The sequence below is a fragment of the Lithobates pipiens genome, unplaced genomic scaffold (genome assembly GCF_037356315.1).
Source record: "Lithobates pipiens isolate NorthernLeopardFrog02 unplaced genomic scaffold, aLitPip1_a1.2 Scaffold_18, whole genome shotgun sequence".
In the NCBI taxonomy this organism is placed as follows: Eukaryota; Metazoa; Chordata; class Amphibia; order Anura; family Ranidae; genus Lithobates; species Lithobates pipiens.
The window spans coordinates 637,188,573-637,213,201 of record NW_027507758.1 but is presented as its reverse complement, the minus strand read 5'-3'; the positions used below and the strand labels follow the sequence as shown (position 1 = coordinate 637,213,201).

Sequence of the window (24,629 nt, the reverse complement as noted above, 5' to 3'; positions counted from 1 at the left end):
GTAAGGCCAGACGCTGGTACAAAAAAGTGTCTGCTTACTTATTTCAATTGGCTTTGCTGAATGCTTTTGTGCTATACAAAACTTCAGGTGGGACATTAACCTTTCTTTTCTTCCAAAGAGAGGTTGTCACAGAGCTTCTGTATCCAGAGGGTTCTGCACCTCACCATTCCCAACCAAATGCAGTAAGCCGGCTGCATGAGAGGCATTTTTCTTATGTCCTCCAGAGTACCCCTACCCAACGAACCCCCCAAAAAAGATGTCGTGTCTGTACCAAGCGCGGATTTAGGCGTGACACCCGTTCTTATTGTCCACGCTGTCCTGGCAATCCTGGTCTTTGTCAGGGTGAGTGTTTTGAACGCTACCACACACTAGTGAAGTATTAGCGTAGGGTACAGCATTTCACAGGCTAGGCACACTAACACAGAGTCTCCCAAGATGCCATCGCATTTTGAGAGACCCGAACCGTTACAGTTTACAGTTCAAAAAAAAGTGTATAAAAAAAAAAAAAGTTAAATAAAAAAACCAAATAAAATATAAAAACCAAAAATAGTTGTCGTTTTATTGTTCTCTCTCTCTCTCTCTTCTCTCTAATTTTTTATACTTTACTGTTTACTGTGTTATTGTTAACCATTTTTCATGTTTTCAGGTACGCCATTCAGCTGCAGCGTGGATTTATTTATCTTGACAGCAACAGCGTTTGCTCCCACGATACATAAAGCCGCGACTCCAGTGCTGTAGGAGGTGATTTCACCACCACAGTTAAAAAAGAGCATATATGCTGAAGCATGGGGGCATAAGGGGTGGAGGAGCGATTTTGCTCCTAATGCCGCGTACATACGGTCAAAATTCCGACGGAGGGCTTGCCCGTGGAAAAGTTTGAACGTATGTACGCGGCATAACTTTTTTGCGGGAGGATGCCCCCATGCTTCGGCATATATATATTTTAGGCACAGGTTGTGTTAAAAAATGTTTTATTTTTTACTGTTTTTTTTGGCAATTGCTTTGCAGGTATGGTATGGTAAGGTTTTACTGTTATACTGGGATGTTACTTTGTTTTAACGTTAACCATAATTTGCTTAGCAGGTACGCCATTCAGCTGCAGCGCGGATTTATTTATCTTGACAGCAACAGCGTTTGCTCCCACGATACATAAAGCCGTGACTCCAGTGCTGTAGGAGGTGATTTCACCACCACAGTTAAAAAAGAGCATATATGCCGAAGCATGGGGGCATAAGGGGTGGAGGAGCGATTTTGCTCCTAATGCCGCGTACATACGGTCAAAATTCAGACGGAGGGCTTGCCCATGGAAAAGTTTGAACGTATGTACGCGGCATAACTTTTTTGCGGGAGGATGCCCCCATGCTTCGGCATATATAAATGGTGCATGTATGTCCATCATTAGAAGTGGGTGGATGAAGGGAGGTATCTAATGGTGGGCATACCCACCGATCAATCTCTTTTTTTTCGTTCAGACAACATGACTCTCAGTAAATAGCTTGGGGTGTCTACTTTCCAAAATGGGGTAATTTGGGGGGGTTTGTGCTATTTTGGCATTTTATGGCCTTCAAAACTGTAATAGGTAGTGAGGAGTGAAATAAAAAATTTGCGCCCTTAGAAATCCAGAAGGTGGCGATTGGTTTTCGGGGCCCTGTACGCAGCTAGGCTCCCAAAAAGTCCCACACATGTGGTATCCCCGTACTCAGGAGAAGCAGCAAAATGTATTTTGGGGTGCAATTCCACATATAACCATGGCATGTGTGAGCAATATATAATTTAGTGACAACTTTTTGTAAAAAAAATAAATATTTCTATTTTTTGTCATTATTCAATCCCTTGGAACAAAAAAAAAAATATTCAATGGTCTCAACATGCCTCTCAGCAAATAGCTTGGGGTGTCTACTTTCCAAAATGGGGTCATTTGGGGGGGTTTTGTGCCATCTTGGCATTTTATTGCCTTCAAAACTGTGATAGGTAGTGAGGAGTGAAATAAAAAAATTAATGCCCTTAGAAATCCTGAAGGCGGTGCTTGGATTTCGGGGTCCCGTACGCGGCTAGGCTCCCAAAAAGTCCCACACATGTGGTATCCCTGTACTCAGGACAAGCAGCAGAATGTATTTTGGGGTGTCATTTCACATATGCCCATAGCATGTGTGAGCAATATATCATTTAGTGACAACTTTGTGCAAAAAAAAAAAGTTTGGAATATTCCCGCAACTTGTGGCAAAATATAAAATATTCCATGGACTCAACATGCCTCTCAGTAAATAGCTTGGGGTGTCTTCTTTCCAAAATGGGGTCATATTGTGGGGTTTTGTGCTATTTTGGCATTTTATGGCCTTCGAAACTGTGATAGGTAGTGAGGGGTGAAATCAAAAATTTGCACCCTTAGAAATCCTGAAGGTGGTGATTGGTTTTCGGGGTGCCGTACGCGACTAGACTCCCAAAAAGTCCCACACATGTGGTATCCCCATACTCGGGAGAAGTAGCTGAATATATTTCGGGGTGCAATTCCACATATAACCATGGCATGTGTGAGCAATATATCATTTAGTGACAACTTTTTGTAAAAAAAAAATTATTTTTTATTTTTTGTCATTATTCAATCCCTTAGGACAAAAAAAAAATATTCAATAGTCTCAAGATGGCCCTCGGCAAATAGCTTGGGGTGTCTACTTTCCAAAATGGGGTCATTTGGGGGGGTTTCGTGCCATCTTGGCATTTTATGGCCGTCAAAACTGTGATAGGTAGTGAGGAGTAAAATAAAAAAATTATGCCCTTAGAAATCCTGAAGGCGGTGCTTGGATTTCGGGGTCCCGTACGTGGCTAGGCTCCCAAAAAGTCCCACACATGTGGTATCCCTGTACTCAGGAGAAGCAGCAGAATATATTTTGGGGTATCATTTCACATATGCCCATAGCATGTGTGAGCAATATATCATTTAGTGACAACTTTGTGCAAAAAAAAAAAAGTTTGTAATATTCCCGCAACTTGTGGCAAAATATAAAATATTCCATGGACTCAACATGCCTCTCAGTAAATAGCTTGGGGTGTCTACTTTCCAAAATGGGGTCATTTTGGGGGGTTTTGTGCTATTTTGGCATTTTATGGCCTTCGAAACTGTGATAGGTAGTGAGGGGTGAAATCAAAAATTTGCACCCTTAGAAATCCTAAAGGTGGTGATTGGTTTTCGGGGTGCCGTGCGCGACTAGACTCCCAAAAAGTCCCACACATGTGGTATCCCCGTACTCGGGAGAAGTAGCGGAATATATTTTGGGGTGCAACTCCACATATAACTATGGCATGTGTGAGCAATATATCATTTAGTGACAACTTTTTGTAAATTTTTTTTTTTTTTGTCATTATTCAATCCCTTAGGACAAAAAAAATAAATATTCAATGGGCTCAACATACCCATCAGCAGTTTCCTTGGGGTGTCTACTTTCCAAAATGGGGTCATTTGGGGGGGGGGTTTGTACTGCCCTGCCATTTTAGCACCTCAAGAAATGAGATAGGCAGTCATAAATTAAAAGCTGTGTAAATTCCAGAAAATGTACTCTAGTTTGTAGACGCTATAACTTTTGCGCAAACCAAAAAATATACGCTTATTGACATTTTTTTTACTAAAGACATGTGGCTGAATAAATTTTGCCCTCAATGTATGACTAAAATTTCGTTTATTCGATTTTTCTTATAACAAAAAGAAGAAAATATCATTTTTTTTCAAAATTTTCGCTCTTTTTCCATTTATATCGCAAAAAATAAAAATCGCAGAGGCAATCAAATACCATCAAAAGAAAGCTCTATTTGTGGGAAGAAAAGGACGCAAATTTCGTTTGGGTGCAATATTGCATGACTGCGAAATTACCAGTTAAAGCAGCGCAGTGCGAAATTGTAAAAAGACCTCTGGTCCTTAAGGTGTTTATTGGTCCAAGGCTGAAGTGGTTAAGGACTGGTATAGGTGTACAGTATATAAGGTTGTACACGTATAATATACTTTCTTCCAAATATAGAAAGAATATTATACTTGACTGCTGTCCTATTCTGCAGCAGTCCTTTATCAGTGTAGGGACTGAGGTACAGTCTGCAAATCACTAGCTACTTGGTCCACAATGGGCCTTGTAATGACTGGTATAGGTGTACTATTTGGTGTGCAGTATATAGGTGTGTAATACACGTATAAAATACTTGCACATATAGAAAACATAGTATAGTGCATTTCCACTGTGCAGCATTGTGAGTGCTGAGCGGTTCTGCAGCGATGCTACAGAGAGCGACAAACGCAATAAAAAATGGTGTCAGTGCTCTATATCACGTTGCTGGTGTCAGTGCTCTCTATCACGGTGCTGGTGTCAGTGCTCTATATCACGTTGCTGGTGTCAGTGCTCTCTATCACGGTGCTGGTGTCAGTGCTCTATATATCACGGAGCTGGTGTCAGTGCTCTATATATCACGGTGCTAATGTCAGTGCACTCTATCACGGTGCTGGTGTCAGTGCTCTATATATCACGGTGCTGGTGTCAGTGCTCTATATCACGTTGCCGGTGTCAGTGCTCTCTATCACGGTGCTGGTGTCAGTGCTCTTTATCACGTTGCTGGTGTCAGTGCTCTCTATCACGGTGCTGGTGTCAGTGCTCTATATATCACGGTGCTGGTGTCAGTGCTCTATATCACGGTGCTGGTGATCATCTCCTGCACCCTCTTCATAGCCTACCCTGACCTTTCCTCTCCTCCAGTGCCTTCATGCGCTCCTGAGTCCTGAATTGTCAGAATTTCACATAAAAAAAAATGCTTGTAGTTGTCGATCCCAGATTCACTTCATACATGTGTTATGTCATTGGCCATGTGGTGGGATTATGTGTGCACAGCTAGTAATTATTTTGTGGCTGGAAATATGACCTGTAGGTTTTTAAAGTTCGCCTGCCATTGAAGTCAATGGGGCCCGCCGCAAACTTTGCGGTTCGCAAACTTTCGGCCGCGTTTGCGGTTCGCGTAACGTCCCGTCGGAAGTTCGTCCATCTCTATTTATCAACTAGAAGAGCATTATGTGTCACAGCACTGTCCTATTGTGTGTGCACATAAATCATCACAAATACACTAAAATATGTGGAGACATTCATATATAAAGTGCTAGGGGCTCAAATAATATTCTCTGCAGATCTACTGCTTTCCACTTTACATCTACTTCACTGATCTTATGGTGTTTATTGATAAATGAAGTAAACTGATCCATGTGCAAAATCATACAACATAAAGTGCTTTGTGTTCGAGATGCTGTTCCCTGCAGATCCACTGCTTCCACTTTGCATCTACTTCATTAACCACTTAAGCCCCGGACCAATTGTCAGCCTAAGGACCAGAGGTCTTTTTACAATTTCGCACTGCACTGCTTTAACTGGTAATTGCGCAGTCATGCAATGTTATACCCAAACGAAATTTGCGTCCTTTTCTTTCCACAAATAGAGCTTTCTTTTGATGGTATTTGATTGCCTCTGCGATTTTTATTTTTTACGATATAAAAGGAAAAAGACTGAAAATTTTGAAAAAAAAAGATATTTTGTACTTTTTGTTATAAGAAAAATCAAATAAACTAAATTTTAGTCATACATTTAGGGCAAAATTTATTCAGCCACATGTCTTTAGTAAAAAAAATGTCAATAAGCGTATATTTATTGGTTTGCGCAAAAGTTATAGAGTCTACAAACTAGAGTACTAGAGTACTAGAGTACTGGAATTTACACAGCTTTTAGTTTATGACTGCCTATCTCATTTCTTGAGGTGCTAAAATGGCAGGGCAGTACAAACCCCCCCCCCAATGACCCCATTTTGGAAAGTAGACACCCCAAGAAAATTGCTGAGGGGCATGTTGAGCCCATTGAATATTTTTTTTTTGTCCCAAGTGATTGAATAATGACACAAAAAAAAAAAAGTTTACAAAAGTTGTCACTAAATGATATATTGCTCACACATGCCATAGTTATATGTGGAATTGCACCCCAAAATATATTCTGCTGCTTCTCCTGAGTACGGGGATACCACATATGTGGTACTTTTTGGGAGCCTAGCCGCGTACGGCACCCCGAAAACCAATCACTGCCTTCAGGATTTCTAAGGGTGCAAATTTTTGATTTCACTCCTCACTACCTATCACAGTTTCGAAGGCCATAAAATGCCAAAATAGCACAACCCCCCCCCCCCCCAAATGACCCAATTTTGGAAAGTAGACACCCCAAGGAAATTGCTGAGGGGCATGTTGAGTCCATGAAATATTTTATATTTTGCCACAAGTTGCAGGAATATTACCTTTTTTTTTTGCACAAAGTTGTCACTAAATGATATATTGCTCACACATGCTATGGGCATATGTGAAATTATACCCCAAAATAAATTCTGCTGCTTCTCCCGAGTATGGGGATACCACATGTGGGGGACTTTTTGGGAGCCTAGCCACATACGGGACCCCGAAAACCAAGCACCGCCTTCAGGATTTAAATATAAAACTCTACCAAAAAAAACTGTTAGCAATCGCAGGGATCAGGCCTGACTCTGCGAACGCTGCAGTTATGTGTTTAGTGTTCTGTAAGTGACAGTGATCGATCGATACTGCACTTGGGTGGGCTGGGCGGAGGGGCAAAACACAGGTGCCAGCAGGTATCTGGGCTGATCCCGCTAACAATGCGTTTTTTGGAACCCTAAACTGCTGGGGACGCTAGTATAGATCTGATCAGATCAGATATTGATCTGTTCAGATACTATACCACTATGGGAGGTGTATGCGTTGCGTGTGGGTGTTAGAGGTACTGGCACTAACCTAGCGCTGCCTGGGGCGACGCAGGCCCTGACCCTAAAACCTAATTGATATCACTCGCCAGGTGATCAGGGGGTTAAACCTTTATTGGGTAATAAATGGTGGGTGCCCTGATGCTATAAAAAGCAAACTAACTAACCAGAGTCACCCGTAACACTTATACGGTGATCAGTGGTGAAAGGGTTAACTAGGGGCAATCAGGGAGTTAAAATCTTTATTAGGTAGTATATGGGGGTTCCTGACGCTATATAAAAACCTGACGGGGAACCTAAATAACGAACTGGCTAACCAGCGTCACCAGTGACACTTATACGGTGATCGCTGTTGAAAGGGTTAACTCTAGGGGCAATCAGGGGGTTAAAATCTTTATTAGGTAGTATATGGGGGTACCTAGCGCTATAAAAACCTGGCGGTGAACATAAAAAATAACTAGCTACCTAGCGGCACCAGTGACACTAATGCAGCGATCAGAAAAACGATCGCTTAGTGACACTGGCAAAAGGGGGTGAAAGGGTTAACTCTAGGGGCAATCAGGGGGTTAAACCTTTATTAGGGGGGGTAGGGGGCTACCCTGGACCTAACACTAACTGCCCTGACACTTTTTACTGTCACAACTGACACTAAATGCAGTGATCAGTAAATAAATGATCACTGCAATCAGTGACACTGTGACTGGGAGGGGGGGAGGGCTGGGGGTGTTCGGGGGGGTGATTTGTGTGCCTATATGTACCTACATGTCAGTGTAGTGTTGGTGCACTTACTATCTCTGCTCTCCTCACAGTCCGATCAAAAAGACCGCCCGAGGAGAGTGACATCACTTCATCCCTGCCTGTGTTTACACTACACAGGCGGGGGAAGCTTCTCATTCGCCAGAAGCGATTGAGAGGGGATGGCCAGAAACCAACGGCCATCCCCTCATCCCGAATCGCTCCTGAAGCGAAATGGACCGCCGCAGCCAGCGGGAGGGGGTCCGATCGCACCCCCCACCCGCTGGAAGGCGAGCACGTACATGTACGTGCTTGTGCCTGTCGGTGCCATTGTGCCAATGTACATTTACATGCGGCGGTCCTTAAGTGGTTAATCACAAGATCGAGTGGTCCTATCCACTAGCGAAAGTAGGGTAGAGACAGCAATTCTGTAACCAGAGGCAGATTCCAACTCTGAAGATGGTAAAGACTAGGGATGAGCTTCGAGTTCGAGTCGAACTCATGTTCGACTCGAACATTGCCTGTTCGCCTGTTCAGCGAACAGTGAACAATTTGGGCTGTTCGCAGCAAATTCGAAAAGCCGGAACACCCTGATCTCCGGGGTCCAGCGATGGATGATCATATCCAGCGACGGGGGATCTCTCAGTCCAGCGCTGTCCATACATCCGTCTTCTGTCTCCACTCCGGAGACACTGCAGAGACCCCAGCGCTGCCGTTTCTTATATTAGGAGGGCGGGGCCACCTGTCACCTGACCCCGCCCCCTCTGACGCTGGTGAAGGGAGCCAGGGGTTCCCCAGTGACGTATGGGTGACCCCGCCCCCTCTGATGTAATGGAAACCTGCGTTACATCAGAGGGGGCGGGGTCACCCACACGTCACTGGGGAACCCCTGGCTTCCCTCTCCAGCGTCAGAGGGGCGGGGTCAGGTGACGGGTGGCCCCGCCCTCCTAATATAAGAAACGGCAGCGCTGGGCTCTCTGCAGTGTCTCCGGAGTGGAGACAGAAGACGGATGTATGGACAGCGCTGGACTGAGAGATCCCCCGTCGCTGGATATGATCATCCATCGCTGGACCCCGGAGATCCGTCGCTGGATAGCAAGAGTGGATTAGCACCGCTGGAATCTTTTTTTTTTTTTTTTATTCTTAATAAAGGAATTTTTCAAAAGTGTGTTTGTGTTATTTAACCATTTTTATACTTTCTTTGTGAAATGGTAGGGGTACTTTTGTACCCCCTTACCATTTCAAACAGGGGGGGGCCGGGATCTGGGGGTCCCCTTGTTAAAGGGGGCTTCCAGATTCTGATAAGCCCCCCGCCCACAGACCCTCACAACCACCGGCCAGGGTTGTGAGGATGAGGCCCTTGTCCTCATCAACATGGGGACAAGGTGCTTTGAGGGGTCACAGACCCCCAAAGCATCCTCTCAATGTTGAGGGTATGTGGCCTGGTACGATTCAGGAGGGAGGGTGGGCCGCTCTCTCGTCCCCCCTCTTTTCCTGCGGCCTGCCAGGTTGCATGCTCGGATAAAGGGTCTGGTATGGATTTTTAGGGGGACCCCCACGTCAATTTTTTTTTTAAATTTGATGCGGGGTTCCCCTTAATATCCATATCAGACCTGAAGGGTCTGGTATGGATATTTAGGGGGACCCCATGTCAATTTTTTTTTTTAATTTGACACGGGGTTCCCCTTAATATCCATGTCAGACCTGAAGGGCCTGGTAATTGAATTTAGGGGAACCCCCACGCTTTTTTTTTTATCAATGAATGAATGAATTGTCGGCTAATACAGAGAAGCTGTAGGGAACCCCCACGCTTTTTTTTTTAAGCGTGGGGAATCCCCACGCTTTTTTTTTTATCAATGAATGAATGAATTGTCGGCTAATACAGAGAACACTCATTGAGTGTTCTCTGTATTACGGGACCCGACAATTTAGCCGCAAGTGATTTTAAAAGACCTTTTTTCCTGCACAAATGACACTTTGTGCAGGAACAGTTCTAAGCACCAGAAACTTGCGCCCCTTCACAGGCACACTATAGATACCCCCCAGCTACGAAATTTAAAGTATTAATAAATATTACACTTTTATTGTTTCACTTTAATCATTATTAAAATCACTGCTCCTAAAAAAACAGCTGTTTTTAAAACTTTTTTTTGCATTGATACATGTCCCCTGGGGCAGGACCCAGGTCCCCAAACACTTTTTAGGACAGTAACTTGCATATTACCCTTTAAAATGAGCACTTTAGATTGTGAACGTTCGAGTCCCATAGACTTTAATAGGGTTCTAAAGTTCACACGAAGTTTAGGTCTGTTCGCAGGTTCCGGTGCGAACCGAACAGGGGGGTGTTCGGCTCATCCCTAGTAAAGACACAGCAGAAGAAAACGCCTCAGCTTTTGATTTCGAGTTGATCGAGCCTTTCGTATTTGCAGTTAAAGATGCAATCCAATGGGAGGAGGACCTTGAACCTCCAACCAAGTCCAGCAAATATTTTCCCCATCTAAAGAAGAAGCCATCAGCCGTACCAGCTGTGGACGCCTCAATGTATGATTGTATACTGTGTGTGTGTATACTGTGTGGCCCCATAATCTCGGATTGCCTGGGGGCCCCATAATCTCCTATTGCCCAGGGGCCCCATGAGTTTTCAGTCCACCCCTGGTAGACTGTTTTTGTTGTTACCATGTTGGCCTGATATTGCAGAGTCCAAAGAACCCCCAGCTTGGATTCCAGTGGGTGGTGTGAGTCACAAAGCAGATAGAGATGTGTGTGTGTGGGTAGGTTTCCTGTAGGACTGCTTGCCCAAGTCCCCCCTTTCTTTGCCTTGTAAGACGCAGCCCAAAAGGGGTCATTTGCTAAAAGCTTGCATTTCTGATGCTCTAATCTGGACCCTCTATCCAATAATGCCATGCATGGCTCTGACTCAAGCATCCCCCAGCGCAAGGTCAACTTACTGCCATACAAATTTGCCACTAGGAATATAAGCTATAAACATTTCCCCATTTGTGGAGAGAATGGAAGAGAAGCCAGTGGATATCGTAAAGTTGTGCAGTGCGCACGAATGAACTGGAGATACTGAGTTCAACCAAGCTTGTCAAAGGCCACTCACTGGGCCAAAATTTGCAATGCCATACGCACAACGTGGGGATTAAAACCAAGACCCTGAGATTAAGATTCTCCTGCTTTACCTAATGAGCTAGCTAGGCTACAACCTTTGGCTTTTCATGGCCTTTTATAGCCAGCTGACTCCAAACACTTTTTGCTAGCTTTCAGCCCAATGTGTTTTTCTAAACGCAACTGCACTTCCAAACACTCCCATGTGTAATTGCTGTCAGGGCGGTACATCACCATTTTTGCTGTGATTTTGGGCTCATAACAAAACGCGGTAGGGGTTTCTAAAGTGTTTTCTCTCTGTGAAGCCCAGGTTTCCCCCATAAAAACTGCCAAGGCATTTGTCCTTTCAGGCAGAGATGGCATAGGCCAGTGATGGTGAACCTTGGCACCCCAGATGTTTTGGAACTACATTTCCCATGATGCTCAACTACACTGTAGAGTATCAGAGCATCATGGGAAATGTAGTTCCAAAATATCTGGGGTGCCAAGGTTCACCATCACTGGCATAGGCCAATACCTCAAGGTAAAAGGACTAAAGCAAAGTACAAAGTGCTGGCTTTGCATGCAAGAAATCACGTGGTACAGTTTTACCAGAGCTTTTTTTGATAGCTCTGCTGGTAGAGTGGAGGACAAAATAGCAATCCTTAGGGTGCTGGTTCGATTACGGCTCAAAGCATGTTCTTTTTACCCTGCCTCTCTCCCCTTTAACTAGAAGGCAATCTGTCAACACTAGAAATATGAAATTGGGAAGCTAATGCTTTTATCCATACAATTAAACTACGCATTTATCTTTCATGTCTCCCTTGGGCCGGTGCAGGTACACTAATGCCGCGTACACACGATCGAATTGTCCGGCACAATTGGTCCGGCAAACAACCCGTCGGACTTTATAACAAATGGACTTGGCCACACACGGACGCTTCCGAACGTCCGGCGATTTCTAACGAGATGACGTACAGCACGTCTGATGGGACTAGAAAAAGGAAGTTCAATAGCCAGTAGCCAATAGCTTCCTTCTCGTACTTGCTTCAGAGCATGTGTCATTCTTAGTCAAATTTTGAGTCAAAACTACTTTCTAAGTCTGCCGGACTTTAAAATGAAAAAGTCCGCTGGAGCCCACACACGATCGAATTGTCCGGTGGACCACAGTACGCCGGACAATTCGATCGTGTGTACGCGGCATAAGTGTGTGGTCTCTGTGATGCAAGTGGTTAGCGTGTTCCACTGTCCCACCCAAGGATGTTCATGTTTTCTCATTACCTCAGTGGGGCCAAAAAGCCAAGTATAAAACTAACCTAGGAAGGCAACGCCTTTAGTTCTCCTCAGATGCCTGGCAATTGAGCATTTATCAAGCGTACACCGGACACTCTTGCAAAATGTACAAGGCATTTGCCACATTCAATTGGACTTGTTCTGTAATGTTGAAGATGTTTCATAGTTTATCAAGCCACTTCTTTGGCTCCGGTCAGTCTCAAGAAGAAACCCCAGCAATTCTATTCACACATAAAGACAATCACCATGGAATGTGTAGATGTTGCTTTTCCAAGAATAGTGTGTGTATGTGTGTGTGTGTGTGGGGCGGGGGGGTGTAAAAATTGTGGAACCACCCTGTTCAAGTTGAGTGAGTTTGAAAATAGCCTCATCCGCCAGTTATTTTGCAGTTCAAGGGTAGAAAAAAATTGTTCCTCAGCTGCCCATTTTTACCATCCCCCAAAATCCCATCAAATTCATGGTTAAGGTAAGCTTGTCTTGGCACCCTATGTTGGAAACTTGACGCGTTTCATGGCATACAGCCACTCGTCAGAGGTTAGGTGCATAATTATAGTGGAAGGATAAATGGATAATAAATCTATTAATATATTGTAATGGATAAGAACTATAAATCAGTTCTTGGTTATCTGCTGCTATTCCTAATTAAAAAGTATAAATGTGCATGCACATTAGAAGTAAACACTCTCTGAGATATGTTCAGCTCAGGCTACTTCTAAATACTGATTTATTCGTGGGCGGTGTTAATATTTTATACAGAAAGATACGTCATTACTATGTCAGTCTAATTGGTACATCTTATTGGTTACAATACAAGAGAAATGAAGAAACTTGATGCTTGAAGTTTGGTTGAAGCTGGTTCTGTTATCTCGAATGCATTCTTCTGCACGCGTGGGATGTAGGGTGTAGACGCCATCTTCCCGCAGAACAGGGTCAATCTGTATGCTACATAATAAGTAAGGAGCATGGGAACATGTATACACATAAGCAAATAGACATTTTCTGATTATCATTATGTACATTGGATTCCTTAACAGTCCCCCCTAAAATGGCTATTTTCTTCTGTCCCTCATCTAAAGGTCCTACTCACCTGGCCCATTCTCCTCAGCAACTCTTTTTAGCTGTATATAGAGTTAGGCAGCAACTAGTTCACTACCCCCCTCGATACAGCTGGAGAAGGGCAATCAGGTGCTATCTACTCCTATAACCCTAGAGGATTGTGAGATTTTGGACAGGGAGTGACTGTAGAGGAGGGAAGGGTTTGTCACCCTCCATCATAAGAGGGTCCTCTTCTTCTTAGTGGAGAAATGTAGGTGGGCTGTTGTCTACAGCCTTGCTCATTAACTTCTTTACGAAAGGTAGAATACAGCATACAATCGGGGGGGAACCAGGATTATTAGTACCGTTACCCCTATCTGGGCGAGCACCTTCTGACACCCACTCATCCAGCTAAAATATTTATCCCATGGGTCTGTAATACCGGAGTTCTTCTTCAACTCCAATGACAAATCTTCTAATTTCTTTATAGCTAAAGTTACTTTACCATTTGGGCCGATATTATCAGGAATGTAGGTGCAACAGGTTCCCGTTTTTTCTATTTTTACAGACACTTCCTTTCTCAGCTAACAGCATGTCTAAGGCCATCCGGTTCTGGAATGTCATGTAGGAAGTGGGGGGTAACTGGCCAGCAATTCCCTGGAGGGCATCTTTAGTGTAATTCACGAATCTTTGTTGGTTATAATATATGTAATTGATCCAATCTACATTCTTGTTCACAGTTATTATGGGGATCAAAGACTCAAAACCAACTTTTACCTGATCCCTGGCTTTGAATTCATCAGGGACCCCCCTTGGGACCCCTATAGCATCTATGTACACATGAGGGTCAAAGCTTCCGGAGAGAGCTGCTCGCTTCCTCCTCTGACTGTGTGCTGGGTCAGTGTATGTATCAGGGGTATCTTCTGCTAGGATATGGAGGGGCGTAATCACCTTTTCAGGGCACATTCACCGGTCCAGATACCCTCTAATCTGGTCCTATGTTTCAACCCACTGTCCCTCCCAGGAACCACAATTCTGGCCCCAGTAACTGTCTGTAAAACACACATATTACCATCAGGGATGTCTCACCTTACCAACAGGGATGTCACTGTACCAATGGCATTGCCATGAAAGAGTCAAACGGACAAGGTACTATGTCACAGTAATCAAAGGTAAAGGTGGTCACATGTGTCCCTGAAGAGTTGTACCAAAATGTAATTATGTTATCATTTTTTTTTTTTTTTGTGATGACCACCTCCTGAGCCTCCCCCCTAGACCAAACAGAAAAAGGATATGCAGCATGGTCATCATGAAGTGGGCGGGATCTTGTCCTCGGGGGTGGAGCTTTCGTGCAGTGGGAGGCGTGTATTCAGGTATTCTTCCTGGCCAATTCCACTGAGGTGGCTGTGGTCAGCAAAACTTGGAATGGACCATCATATCTGGGTTCAAGAGAATGTTTTCTCACAAATTTCTTTACCAGCCCCCAATCTCCAGGTAGTAGTTGGTGTGTTCCTGTATCTAATTCAGGATCTGGAATGGAGGAAAACACCTGGACATGCATTTGGGTTAATTCTCGTGATAATGCTGTTACATAATTAGTCAACACATCAGATTGCAACTGAAACTGTTGTGGAAAGTGACAGCCAAGTCTGGGGGCTGAACCAAACTAAATTTTATAAGGAGGATAGGGCATATTTCCCCCGGGGTGTGTGTCTGACACTGAACAGGGCAATGGACAAACTGTCTGGCCGACTCATGTTAGTCTTTTGGGCCATCTTCTAACATCCTGTTTTTCTAGTGTCCCTTTCATCCTTTCTACCTTCCCGCTACTTTGAGGGTGGTAAGGGGTGTGTAGAGCCAACTGAACCCCCAGTGCTGCCCTAATCTTTTGTAAGGGTTGCTGTGAAGGCTGGGCCTGATCGCTCTCTATCACCTCTGGGACCTCAAATCTACATACTATCTCACTCAGTAGTTCCTTAGCTATGGTCCTGGCAGTCATGTCCACCTGCACTAGGGCGTATTCGAATCTGTCACTCCTTTGACATTTGGGAGTGATCAATTTGTATCCTCTGGAAGGGGTATAGAGCTTTTGCCAGGTGCTTCTTCTGTGCCTTTTCTGTACATTCTGGGTTACATTTGTCGCAGATAGTGCATGATCTGCAGAAGTTGTTGGTCAATGAAGTAACTCATAAGTTCATAAGAGTCTTTGTCAAGTGGGCAGTTCCATTTCCCCATTGCACCATGGCTGGGTACATACTCCTGGGTAGACAAGGCTTCTTGTTGCACTCGAATAGTCCATCTCTGAGAGTTCCTCCTCTCCGTTTCCAGCTTTCCTTCTCATCCAGACTTGCTGCTTCCTGTAATTATTTCAGATAAACTCTGTCCACTGGGAGAGTCTGTAGGGTAAGCATGGAGTGGTCTTCTTCTACCACCCTGCTGTCCACTTCCCGTGGACCATTGGCTGTCTGTTTGGCAGCTGAATTGGCTAGATTGCCTCGAGCTTCCTTCAAATTGAGTTTGTTGTGTGCTTTTACTTTTAGAATAGTCACTTGGGTTGGGAGAAGCAGGGCATCCAAGTCCTTGATGGCTGAGCTGTTTCACAGGTGTTCCTGCAGCCGTTAGGAACCCTCTGTCCTTCCAGATAACACCAAAATCATGGGCAACGCTGAAAGCATATCTTGAGTCCGTATGAATGTTGGTTCTTTTTCCCTCTGCCAATTTACATGCTGTAGTAAGTGCTTGCAGTTCTGCCACCTGTGCAGACATCACCGGCGGTAAGGTTTCAGTTTGGAGAACCGAGTTTTCAGTGGTGACCTGGATCCTGCAGGGGTATTTCACTCACGGTGGGGAGATGCGTAGTTTCCAGCCGCATTAGTTCGATGCAGTCATGGGGTGACAAGTCAAGACTCGACTCCTCCTTACACCCCTCGAGAAGTGGAAGAAGGGTGGTAGGTTTCAGTGTTTGACAACGTAATAGAGTAATGCTGTCTAGAAGGTAGAAACACAGGAGTCTCAAGTGTCTGGCAATGGACAGATGTTTCGGCTGGATCTTGGTGGAGTATGGGAGCAATGTCATGGGGAGCAAGCAGAACGAGGCAGAGTCCGAGAGCCAAGTTTGAAGTTTTGTCAAACAAGGCTTGTACAGCAAAGACAGCTCACAGACACGATGGGCCTCCTCTTGCTATCGCATCCAGCCGACAGGAATAATATCCTATAGGGCGAAGGCAGATGCCGTGTGATTGGGCGAGTACACCTGTAGCATGTCCCAGATGTTCGGATACAAAGGGCTTGAACGTTTTGTCGTAGTCTGGGAGCCCTAGCGCCAGAGATGGTGTGCTTGAAGGCCTCAAAGTTGGATATTGCTTCAGGAGACATCTGGAAGGGGTCTGATTTCAGGGCATCATACAAAGCTTGCATCAGTAAGGAGCCTTCTGGAATCCATGCTCTGCAATACGAAATTAGTCCAAGGAAGGAATGAAGGGGCTTCTGGCCTTGTGGCAGTGGGATGTCAGAGATTGCTTACACCCTGTCTTCAGTGAGGTGTATTGTCCCATGGGACAAGACAGTGTCCAAGAACAATTACAGATGTTGAGCACCACTGCAATTTGGGCTTTGAGGCTTCGCAACCCTGTGTGGCAAGATAGCCCAACTGGCTTTCTGAGGTGACTTCAACAGTGGGTAAGTCAGCTGCACAGTGGAGAAGGTCATCAACATATTGGAGGAGAGTCACTTCCAGGTGATCCTCTTGTTATATGTCAAGGATGATAGCCATAGCGTTTGCAAACTAGCTTGGAGAGTTCTGTGCCCCTTTTTGGCATAACTGTCTGGGTACGTTGCTGCTTCTTTTCGTGGGAGAAGGCAAAGAGGTACCTGCAGGAAGGATGCAGGGGTACACTGTAGAATGCATTTGCCAGGTCCACCACAGTGAAGTACTCAGCCATTGGAGGTACAGCTGATAAGGTATGTGGATTTGGCACAATTGGGGTGTCCAACACTGTGACTTCGTTAATTGCTCGCAGATCCTGCACCATCCTGTATCTGTCAGGTTCTCCCTTAGGTGTTTTCTTCTTCACAGGAAAAAGAGGTGTATTACATGGTGAGGTACAGGGGATCAAGGCCCCATTCTGGACCAAGGCAGCTACATGTTTCGAGATAGCTTCTGATTGCGCCAACTTAAGTGGGTATTGTGGTTTCCGGGGCAATGATGCGCCCTCTTTGAGCTTGACTGAAACTGGTGGCACTTTTAAGTGACCAATGTCTTCCGGGCCTGTGGACCATAGACACGCAGGAATTCTGTCAAGTACTTCCTGTGGTATTGAACTTGGAGTTATTGCTCCATGAAGTGTCATCAGGAGAGGCAGAGAATACAAAGCAGATGAGTCTTCCAAGGATAGGGGAGTATGTAACTTCACCCCCCCCCCCCCTATAGGTGTGAAAATGATTGACGCCTGTAGTCTGGACAGCACATCAGCTCCTTGTAGATTCAAGGGACATGTAGAGGACACCACAAATCTGGTAAGCAAATCAGGAAATGTCCTCACTTGGAGAGGCTCAGTGAGTGGACTGGAGCGGGGCACCCCATCCACTCCCACGCAGGAAACATCAATAGTGGAAAGGAAAGAATTATCAGGCAGGTCCTCAGCCCTCAACACACTCCTGGCTGCACTCATGTCAATGAGAAAAGTGGTAGGTTTTCCTTGTATAGGTAACGTGACCTTTGCTAGGGGTCCCCCAGTCTCATTTGAGGACACTGTCATAAGGGGTGACACGGGTTTGCCCATTTCCTAGCATGAGTTGGGGCGTGGTGGTGAAGGTCCATGTCCACGTTGCCCTTCGCGGGGATCCCTGTCATGTCTCAGATGTCTTGGGGCTCTGCGTACTCTTCTGATGTGACCCCGCTTCCCACAGTTGTAACAGATGATCTTTTCCCTGGTATTGGGCAGTGGTGGTGGACGAGTGTAGGCGGGATCTTCATCTTGTGTTACCATGAGGGGCGTTGGTTTTTTCCTTTTTGGTTTTCTATCCCTCTGGCCACCAACAGTAAATTGGACATTTTCATTGAGCGATATTCAGGGCGGGCCACCATCAGGCTTTTTCTGATATCCTCTCTGAGTCCTGAGACAAAAGCAGATGATAACGTGTGTGTGTGTGTGTGTCTTTTCATAGAGGGAGAAGCCCAGATCATCAAAGGCCTGTATGAGTCTAGCATGATACTTCTCCACAGACTCCCCTTTATCTTGGGCAATATCTTGGATTGTGGTGGTCTGATCTGCCAATTTCTCCTTTGCCCAGTCGCGGAGTTGTGCACAGAACTCCAAGCCTGAGGTATAAGAAGTGGCACTTGCCAGGCAGGCATCATTGAAGGCTGTCTGCATGACTGGCCAAAAGACATGTCCTGCTTTAATTTGGCATAGGCTGATCAAGTCTCTCCAGGCAGCTGAGTAAGTTTCCTGTATCTGCACTATCCTGCGGTAGAAGGGCATTGGCTGTTTCTCTGGGTCAGGCAGACTTGTCACTAAGGTTGCTGCTTGTGATGGGGTAAAAGCGACATACATCACCGGTGCCCCTTCTGGTAACCGAGACTGGTGTTGGGGCAGGGAAGGGGCACTGTTCCTTATGGTTGTCAGCATACGTTTGAGATCCTCCCGGAACTGTGAGGCTGGAGCCGGATTAGGGGTTAAATCAGCAGGTGGCCTTGCTGCCTGTTGTTGGTCTTCCCACTCGGATGCTTCTTCATCATTAACATATCCGGCAAGTGAAGGTAGTGCTTCCATATTAGGGAAGACAGGTGTGTGGTAGGAACCATCCTGGTTTAAAACGGGAAGAACTGGGTATAGGCCATGGCTGGGCCTATTGGGTGTACCAAGATGGCCACCGGCAGGAAGTGCACAGGGCTGTGCCTGAAGTGTGGGCTTGGGTGTACCAAGATGGCCGCCACTGGGAGTGGTCACAGTGGGTTGTGCTCGGGTTGGGGTGGTGAGAAGGGAGTGGGCGGATAGCAGGGTTGTACCTCTCCTCCTTCGTTCCAGTTTTTGTATATGGGGGCGGTACAGCCACATTAACTCTGTGATACACATACATAGTACAATTTGCATCTTTCTTGATTTCCTCTTCTATCCAACCCTCTTTGCAATGTCCTTGCCGTCCTGTACCATGCTTCTGCCACATCCAATAAGCCGTTATCACACAGACTCTACTTTGTCTTCTTATCAGCACATGCCATTCCTCTGCTTCTTGCAACATCTTCTCTCTCTCTCTCCCTCCCTCTGTTCTCTCTCTCTCTCTCTCCCTCCCTCCCTCTGTTCTCTCTCTCTCTCTCTCTCTCCGGCTTAAGAGGAGAATACAGACAACAAAGTGGTTAATACTCCTCTGACTGCTGTCTTATCAAAGAATTCCTAGGGTGGGGGCTCGCATCCCTGCGAGAGATCTGTCTCCTCGCACACTCCTGACTATTCTATCTCTTCGAGGGTCAAAACTAGCACGTCAGAGGTGGTGTGGAGCAGTGGCTTATGGCCCAACTGAATCTCCAGGTAGCCACCTTCTCTCCAACCCTCTTTGTGTATATCAAACAGTAATGGACAAATACACACACAGGACATGACACCTGACACTCTTTGAACTGCAAAGATAGCTCTCGGGAAAAGCTCACCTGAGTCACAAGACTGCCAAATTCCAGCTAGCCTTCTTTCAAACTGCCCTAATTCACAGTTTGAGATAAACCCTCAGGAAAGCTTTCCCGAGCAGAACATTCATAGACGTTTTGCAAGGCTGCCACATCCGCAAGCCTTCTTTCAAACTGCCCTAATTCACAGTTTGAGATTAACCCTCAGAGGTCCTACACAGCCAACCTCGAGTAACCCCGTCTATAAATGCCTGCAGAATTCCACCCCACCACTAGAGGTAGAATCTAGGGGTGAGGATGGACACACGCCTGCAGCTGCACTTTCAGTCTGCTAAATTTGCAATACTTCAGAATGACAGACACTGAACAGATAATAGTCAGCAGAAAACCATTAGCAGGTTCGTTAAAACGGCTTCAGGCGAGAAATAAGTTACCTGCCTCTTTGAACAATCGAAAGGAGCCAACAAGACAAAATCAACCAGTCAAACCAGAGAAGTCGTACAAATGGTAAGGATAAATATGCTTACCGTACTGTTAGGGCTGCGCGCTTAACCCCCTTCTCTGATCTGGCCAGCCGTTCAGTCCTGGAATGCGGTCTCCCTTCGATTGAAGCCTGAAAGCCCCACGTTGGGCGCCAGTTGTAATGGATAAGAACTATAAATCAGTTCTTGGTTAGCTGCTGCTATTCCTAATTAAAAAGTATAAATGTGCATGCACATTAGAAGTAAACACTCTCTGAGATATGTTCAGCTCAGGCTACTTCTAAATACTGATTTATTCGTGGGCGGTGTTAATATTTTATACAGAAAGATACGTCATTACTATGTCAGTCTAATTGGTACATCTTATTGGTTACAATACAAGAGAAATGAAGAAACTTGATGCTTGAAGTTTGGTTGAAGCTGGTTCTGTTATCTCGAATGCATTCTTCTGCACGCGTGGGATGTAGGGTGTAGACGCCATCTTCCCGCAGAACAGGGTCAATCTGTATGCTACATAATAAGTAAGGAGCATGGGAACATGTATACACATAAGCAAATAGACATTTTCTGATTATCATTATGTACATTGGATTCCTTAACAATATATGGTACCCTCTAATGCCGTGTACACACGATTGGAATTCTTGTCTGAAAAAGCTCTGATGGTTTTCGGCTCAAACTGTCTTGCCTACACACGGTCACATCAAATTCCGATCGTTTATAACGCGGTGACATACGACACGTACGACGGGACTAGAAAATGGAAGTTCAATAGCCAGTAGCCAATAGCTTCCGTCTCGTAGTTGAATCTGAGCATGCGTGATTTTTGGTGTGTCGGAATTGCATACACGCGATCGGAATTACCGATAGAAAGTTTTTCCGTCTGGAAAATTGAGAACATGCTATCAATTTTTGGCTGGTGGAAATTCCGACAGCTAAATTCCGATGGCGCGTACACACGGTCGCATTTTCCAATGAAAAGCTCTCATCTGTCTTTTTCTGTCCGGAATTCCGATTGTGTGTACGCGGCGTAAGGGGAAGAAAAACATCACGTAACCAAGCCAGTTCTCAATTACTCACACAAGCAGCCCTTAGGCTTAGCTACAATGGGGAAATGAGCGGTGGTCCTGGATAAGCTGTCTCGCCCAGGGTTGAGGCGGGAGACCCACCCCAAACAAGTTGGTGACCGAAGGAAGCAACCAAAGGGCATAACCAACTGTTGGGGCTTATTCCCTAAGTATGTGCACTTATCATGCACCTGATTCTGTTAAAAAAGGGGGGGGGGGGGATAAGTGAAAAAATATAACCTTGTAAAATGGTGAAAATACAAAAAATAAATAAATGCCGTATAAAAATGGTAATACATACTGTATATAGGTTCCCACAGAGGGAGTAATGTGGATGTTAAAAGTGATATGTGAATGTGAGAGGGTCCCACCATGGAAGTCAATATGTATATGCACAAAAAAGATATAAAATAAATGTATTATTGTTAACGCACTTCAATGTGAGTGAATATGTAAGCAATGAAGGCAATAACCTAGTGTGCATAAGTGCAGCGTCAAAAACGACCCAAAGTTACCTGGATGATTCGAAAAAAATAGAGACGTGAGTTGCGACTGGCGACCCTTCCTCATGGTGGGATCATGTGGACTGATCAGTCGGTTAGCCTTTTGCGATTCGGCACTGCGACGCTTTAAACTGACAATTGTACGGTCGTGCGATGCTGTACCCAAATAAAATTGACGCCCTTTTTTCCCACAAATAGAGCTTTCTTTTAGTGGTATTTGATCACCCCTGCGTTTTTTATTTTTTGCGCTAGGGGAAAAAAAGGGACACCAATTTTGTTTAGGAGCCACGTCACACGACTGTCAGTTAAAGTGACGCAGTGCCGAATCACAAAAAAGGGCCTGGTCCTTTGGCTGCAAATTGGTCCGGGGCTTAACTGGTTAAACAAAATACAACCAATATTTGTCATGGCTGGAAAAGTGATTGTCGCCTTTATCCAATAAATTGTTAAAAACAAACCTCTATGTGTTTATGAAATCTTACACCACAAAACATACTCAATGAAAGGTAATGACATTTTTATTTTTCTACTGCTATCAATGGCCAACACGGTACAACACTTCATCCATGTCTTTGGTGATCTCTGATCTCCTTATCAACTGTTTCTTACATGATGAAGATCAGCCATGGAGTATATCTGATGTGTATATCAGGGTGTGCTTCTTCCCCACATGAGACCTGTGATGTCCAGCAACATTCATATAGAAGACATTTCCCACACTCAAGGCACTAATACACCTCGAGGGTTGTGTGGGGTCCCTGATGTACAGGAAGACAGGACTTCAGTGAGGAACAATTCCCTCACTCAGGACAGGAATACGGCTTCTCCCCCATGTGAGATCTCTGATGTTTGCAAAGATGGGACTTCTGTGAAAAATATTTTCCACACTCAGGGCAGGAATACGGCTTCTCCCCTGTGTGAGATCTCTGATGTCTGTTAAGATCAGACTTCTGTAAAAAACATTTCCCGCACTCAGGACAGGAAAGTGGCTTCTCCCCCGTGTGAGATCTCTGATGTCTGTTAAGATCTGACTTCTGTGAAAAACATTTCCCACACTCAGGACATGAATGTGGCTTCTCTCCCGTGTGAGATCTCTGATGTCTGTTAAGATCAGACTTCTGTAAAAAACATTTCCCGCACTCAGGACAGGAAAGTGGCTTCTCCCCCGTGTGAGATCTCTGATGTTTGTAAAGATAGGACTTCTCTGAAAAACATTTCCCGCACTCAGGACAGGAATACGGCTTCTCCCCCGTGTGAGATCTCTGATGTATGGAAAGACTAGACTTCTCTGAAAAACACTTCCCACACTCAGGACAGGAGTAAGGCTTCTCCCCCGTGTGAGATCTCTGATGTTTGTAAAGATGGATCTTCTGTGAAAAACCTTTTTTGCACTCGGGACAGGAATATGGCTTCTCCCCTGTGTGAGACCTTTGATGTATAACAAGGGTTGATTTTTCTACAAAACATTTCCCGCACTCAGAACAGGAATGCAGCTTTTCCCCCATATGATTTTTCTGATGGCTGGAAAGGCCAGATTTACCTGAAAAACATTTCCCACACTCAAAACAAGAATAAGGCTTCTCCCCAGTGTGAGATCTCTGATGTGCGACAAGTTGTCCTTTTACTGCAAAACATTTCCCGCACTCAGGACAGGAATGCAGCTTCCCACTTTTGTGCATTCTTTGATGTGTGTGATAAGTGGAATTGTTCGAAAAACATTTCCCACACTCAGAACAGCAGTACGGTTTTTCACCTGTGTGAGTTCTTAGATGTGTGGCAAGATATGATTTTTGTACAAAACATTTCCCGCACTCAGGACAGGAATATGGCTTCTCTCCTGTGTGAGATCTTTTGTGCCGATTAAAACCATATTTAAAACGAAAACACTTCCCGCACTCAGTACAGGAAAACCTCTTATCTTTTGGAAGGACGGCACCATCCCTCACAGTCTGAGGATCCTCAGGATAAGAGGAATACGATGGTCCATCTACACTGTGTGGTGCCGGATGGACATTTGAGGTAGTCGGGTTTTCTCCTGGACTATACTGTGTGATGTCCTCATCTTCTACTTTACAGTCTGGAGACAAAGTGAGACAATCCTCTGAGGTTTTCCTCATCTCCCGTCCATCTACTAAAATAGAAATACAAAGATTATTACTAGACATGAGCTGATTGGTTCCCCTAAACCAGGACTCCGCCCACATCAGGCAGCTTTGTCTCTGAGGATCTTACAATTCCCCCCTCAAGGTAACTAGTAAATGGGTCCTCTGATCTCCTACCAGATCATTTCTTTATTCATGGACCTTAGTCAGAGAGTGAGGAAACAACGAGAACTGTCTTTTATAGGAGTGACAGTGATGAGGGGATTATAGGACGAGTGTCCCCTCCCCCTCTATCACTCATTGCCATCTTCCCAACACAAGAAGTCCTGCACTTCTTTGTTTACAGAGGTGGGTCTCTAATTAGGCAAATTAGGCGGTCGCCTAAGGCCTTGAGCTTACAGGGGCCTTGTGGCCCCCTAATTTGCCTACCATGTGTGTGGGAGGGAATGCCCCCTGGTTGGTGTCCCCGGGCCGGACTGGCTGTAGGGAACCCCCGGGGCCGCATATCCTAACAAGAGTTGTCTTCCCCAGAGCTCCCCTTTCACTCACTGTGTACGGCTGCTTAAACACAATGCCCCGCCCACCACACACTCTGCCAATCAGAGGTTACATCACAACAGGGCTCTGTAGCCCTGTATCCAATAAGGGCGCTACTGACATCTCTCTCCTCACCTGCCACATGTGCCTGCCCCCCCGTACTGTGTATGCAGTGGGTGCTCAGAGGAGCATGAAGATGTCAGGAGGAGACCAGAGATGACGGGGATGGTGTGCCTAGGACTGGACACAGGTGAGCTGTGCAATTGCTTCTCATTATCATAGTGGCTCTGTACAGCATTGTCTATGGGAGCTGTATAGTGTGTGCTGGGGGCAGACTCATTCTGTATTAGAACACACCTGAAGTGTGGATATGGGGTGGGCAATTAAAC

The 24,629-nt window shown here is 45.2% G+C and overlaps 2 protein-coding genes across 2 annotated transcripts in view; one reads left to right on the top strand and one right to left on the bottom strand.

Annotated features, from left to right (window-relative positions):
* LOC143986895 (uncharacterized) overlaps positions 1–23,983 on the bottom strand; it is a 127,759-nt gene extending 103,776 nt beyond the window's left edge. The window contains 1 exon segment of the mRNA XM_077485301.1: positions 22,408–23,983. Within this exon segment, the coding sequence (XP_077341427.1) occupies positions 22,408–23,805 (1,398 nt within the window). The 5' untranslated portion in view covers positions 23,806–23,983.
* Positions 1–24,629, top strand: part of LOC143986894 (gastrula zinc finger protein XlCGF66.1-like) — a 373,036-nt gene that overhangs the window by 228,886 nt on the left and 119,521 nt on the right. The gene's annotated exons all lie outside the window — the stretch shown is intronic.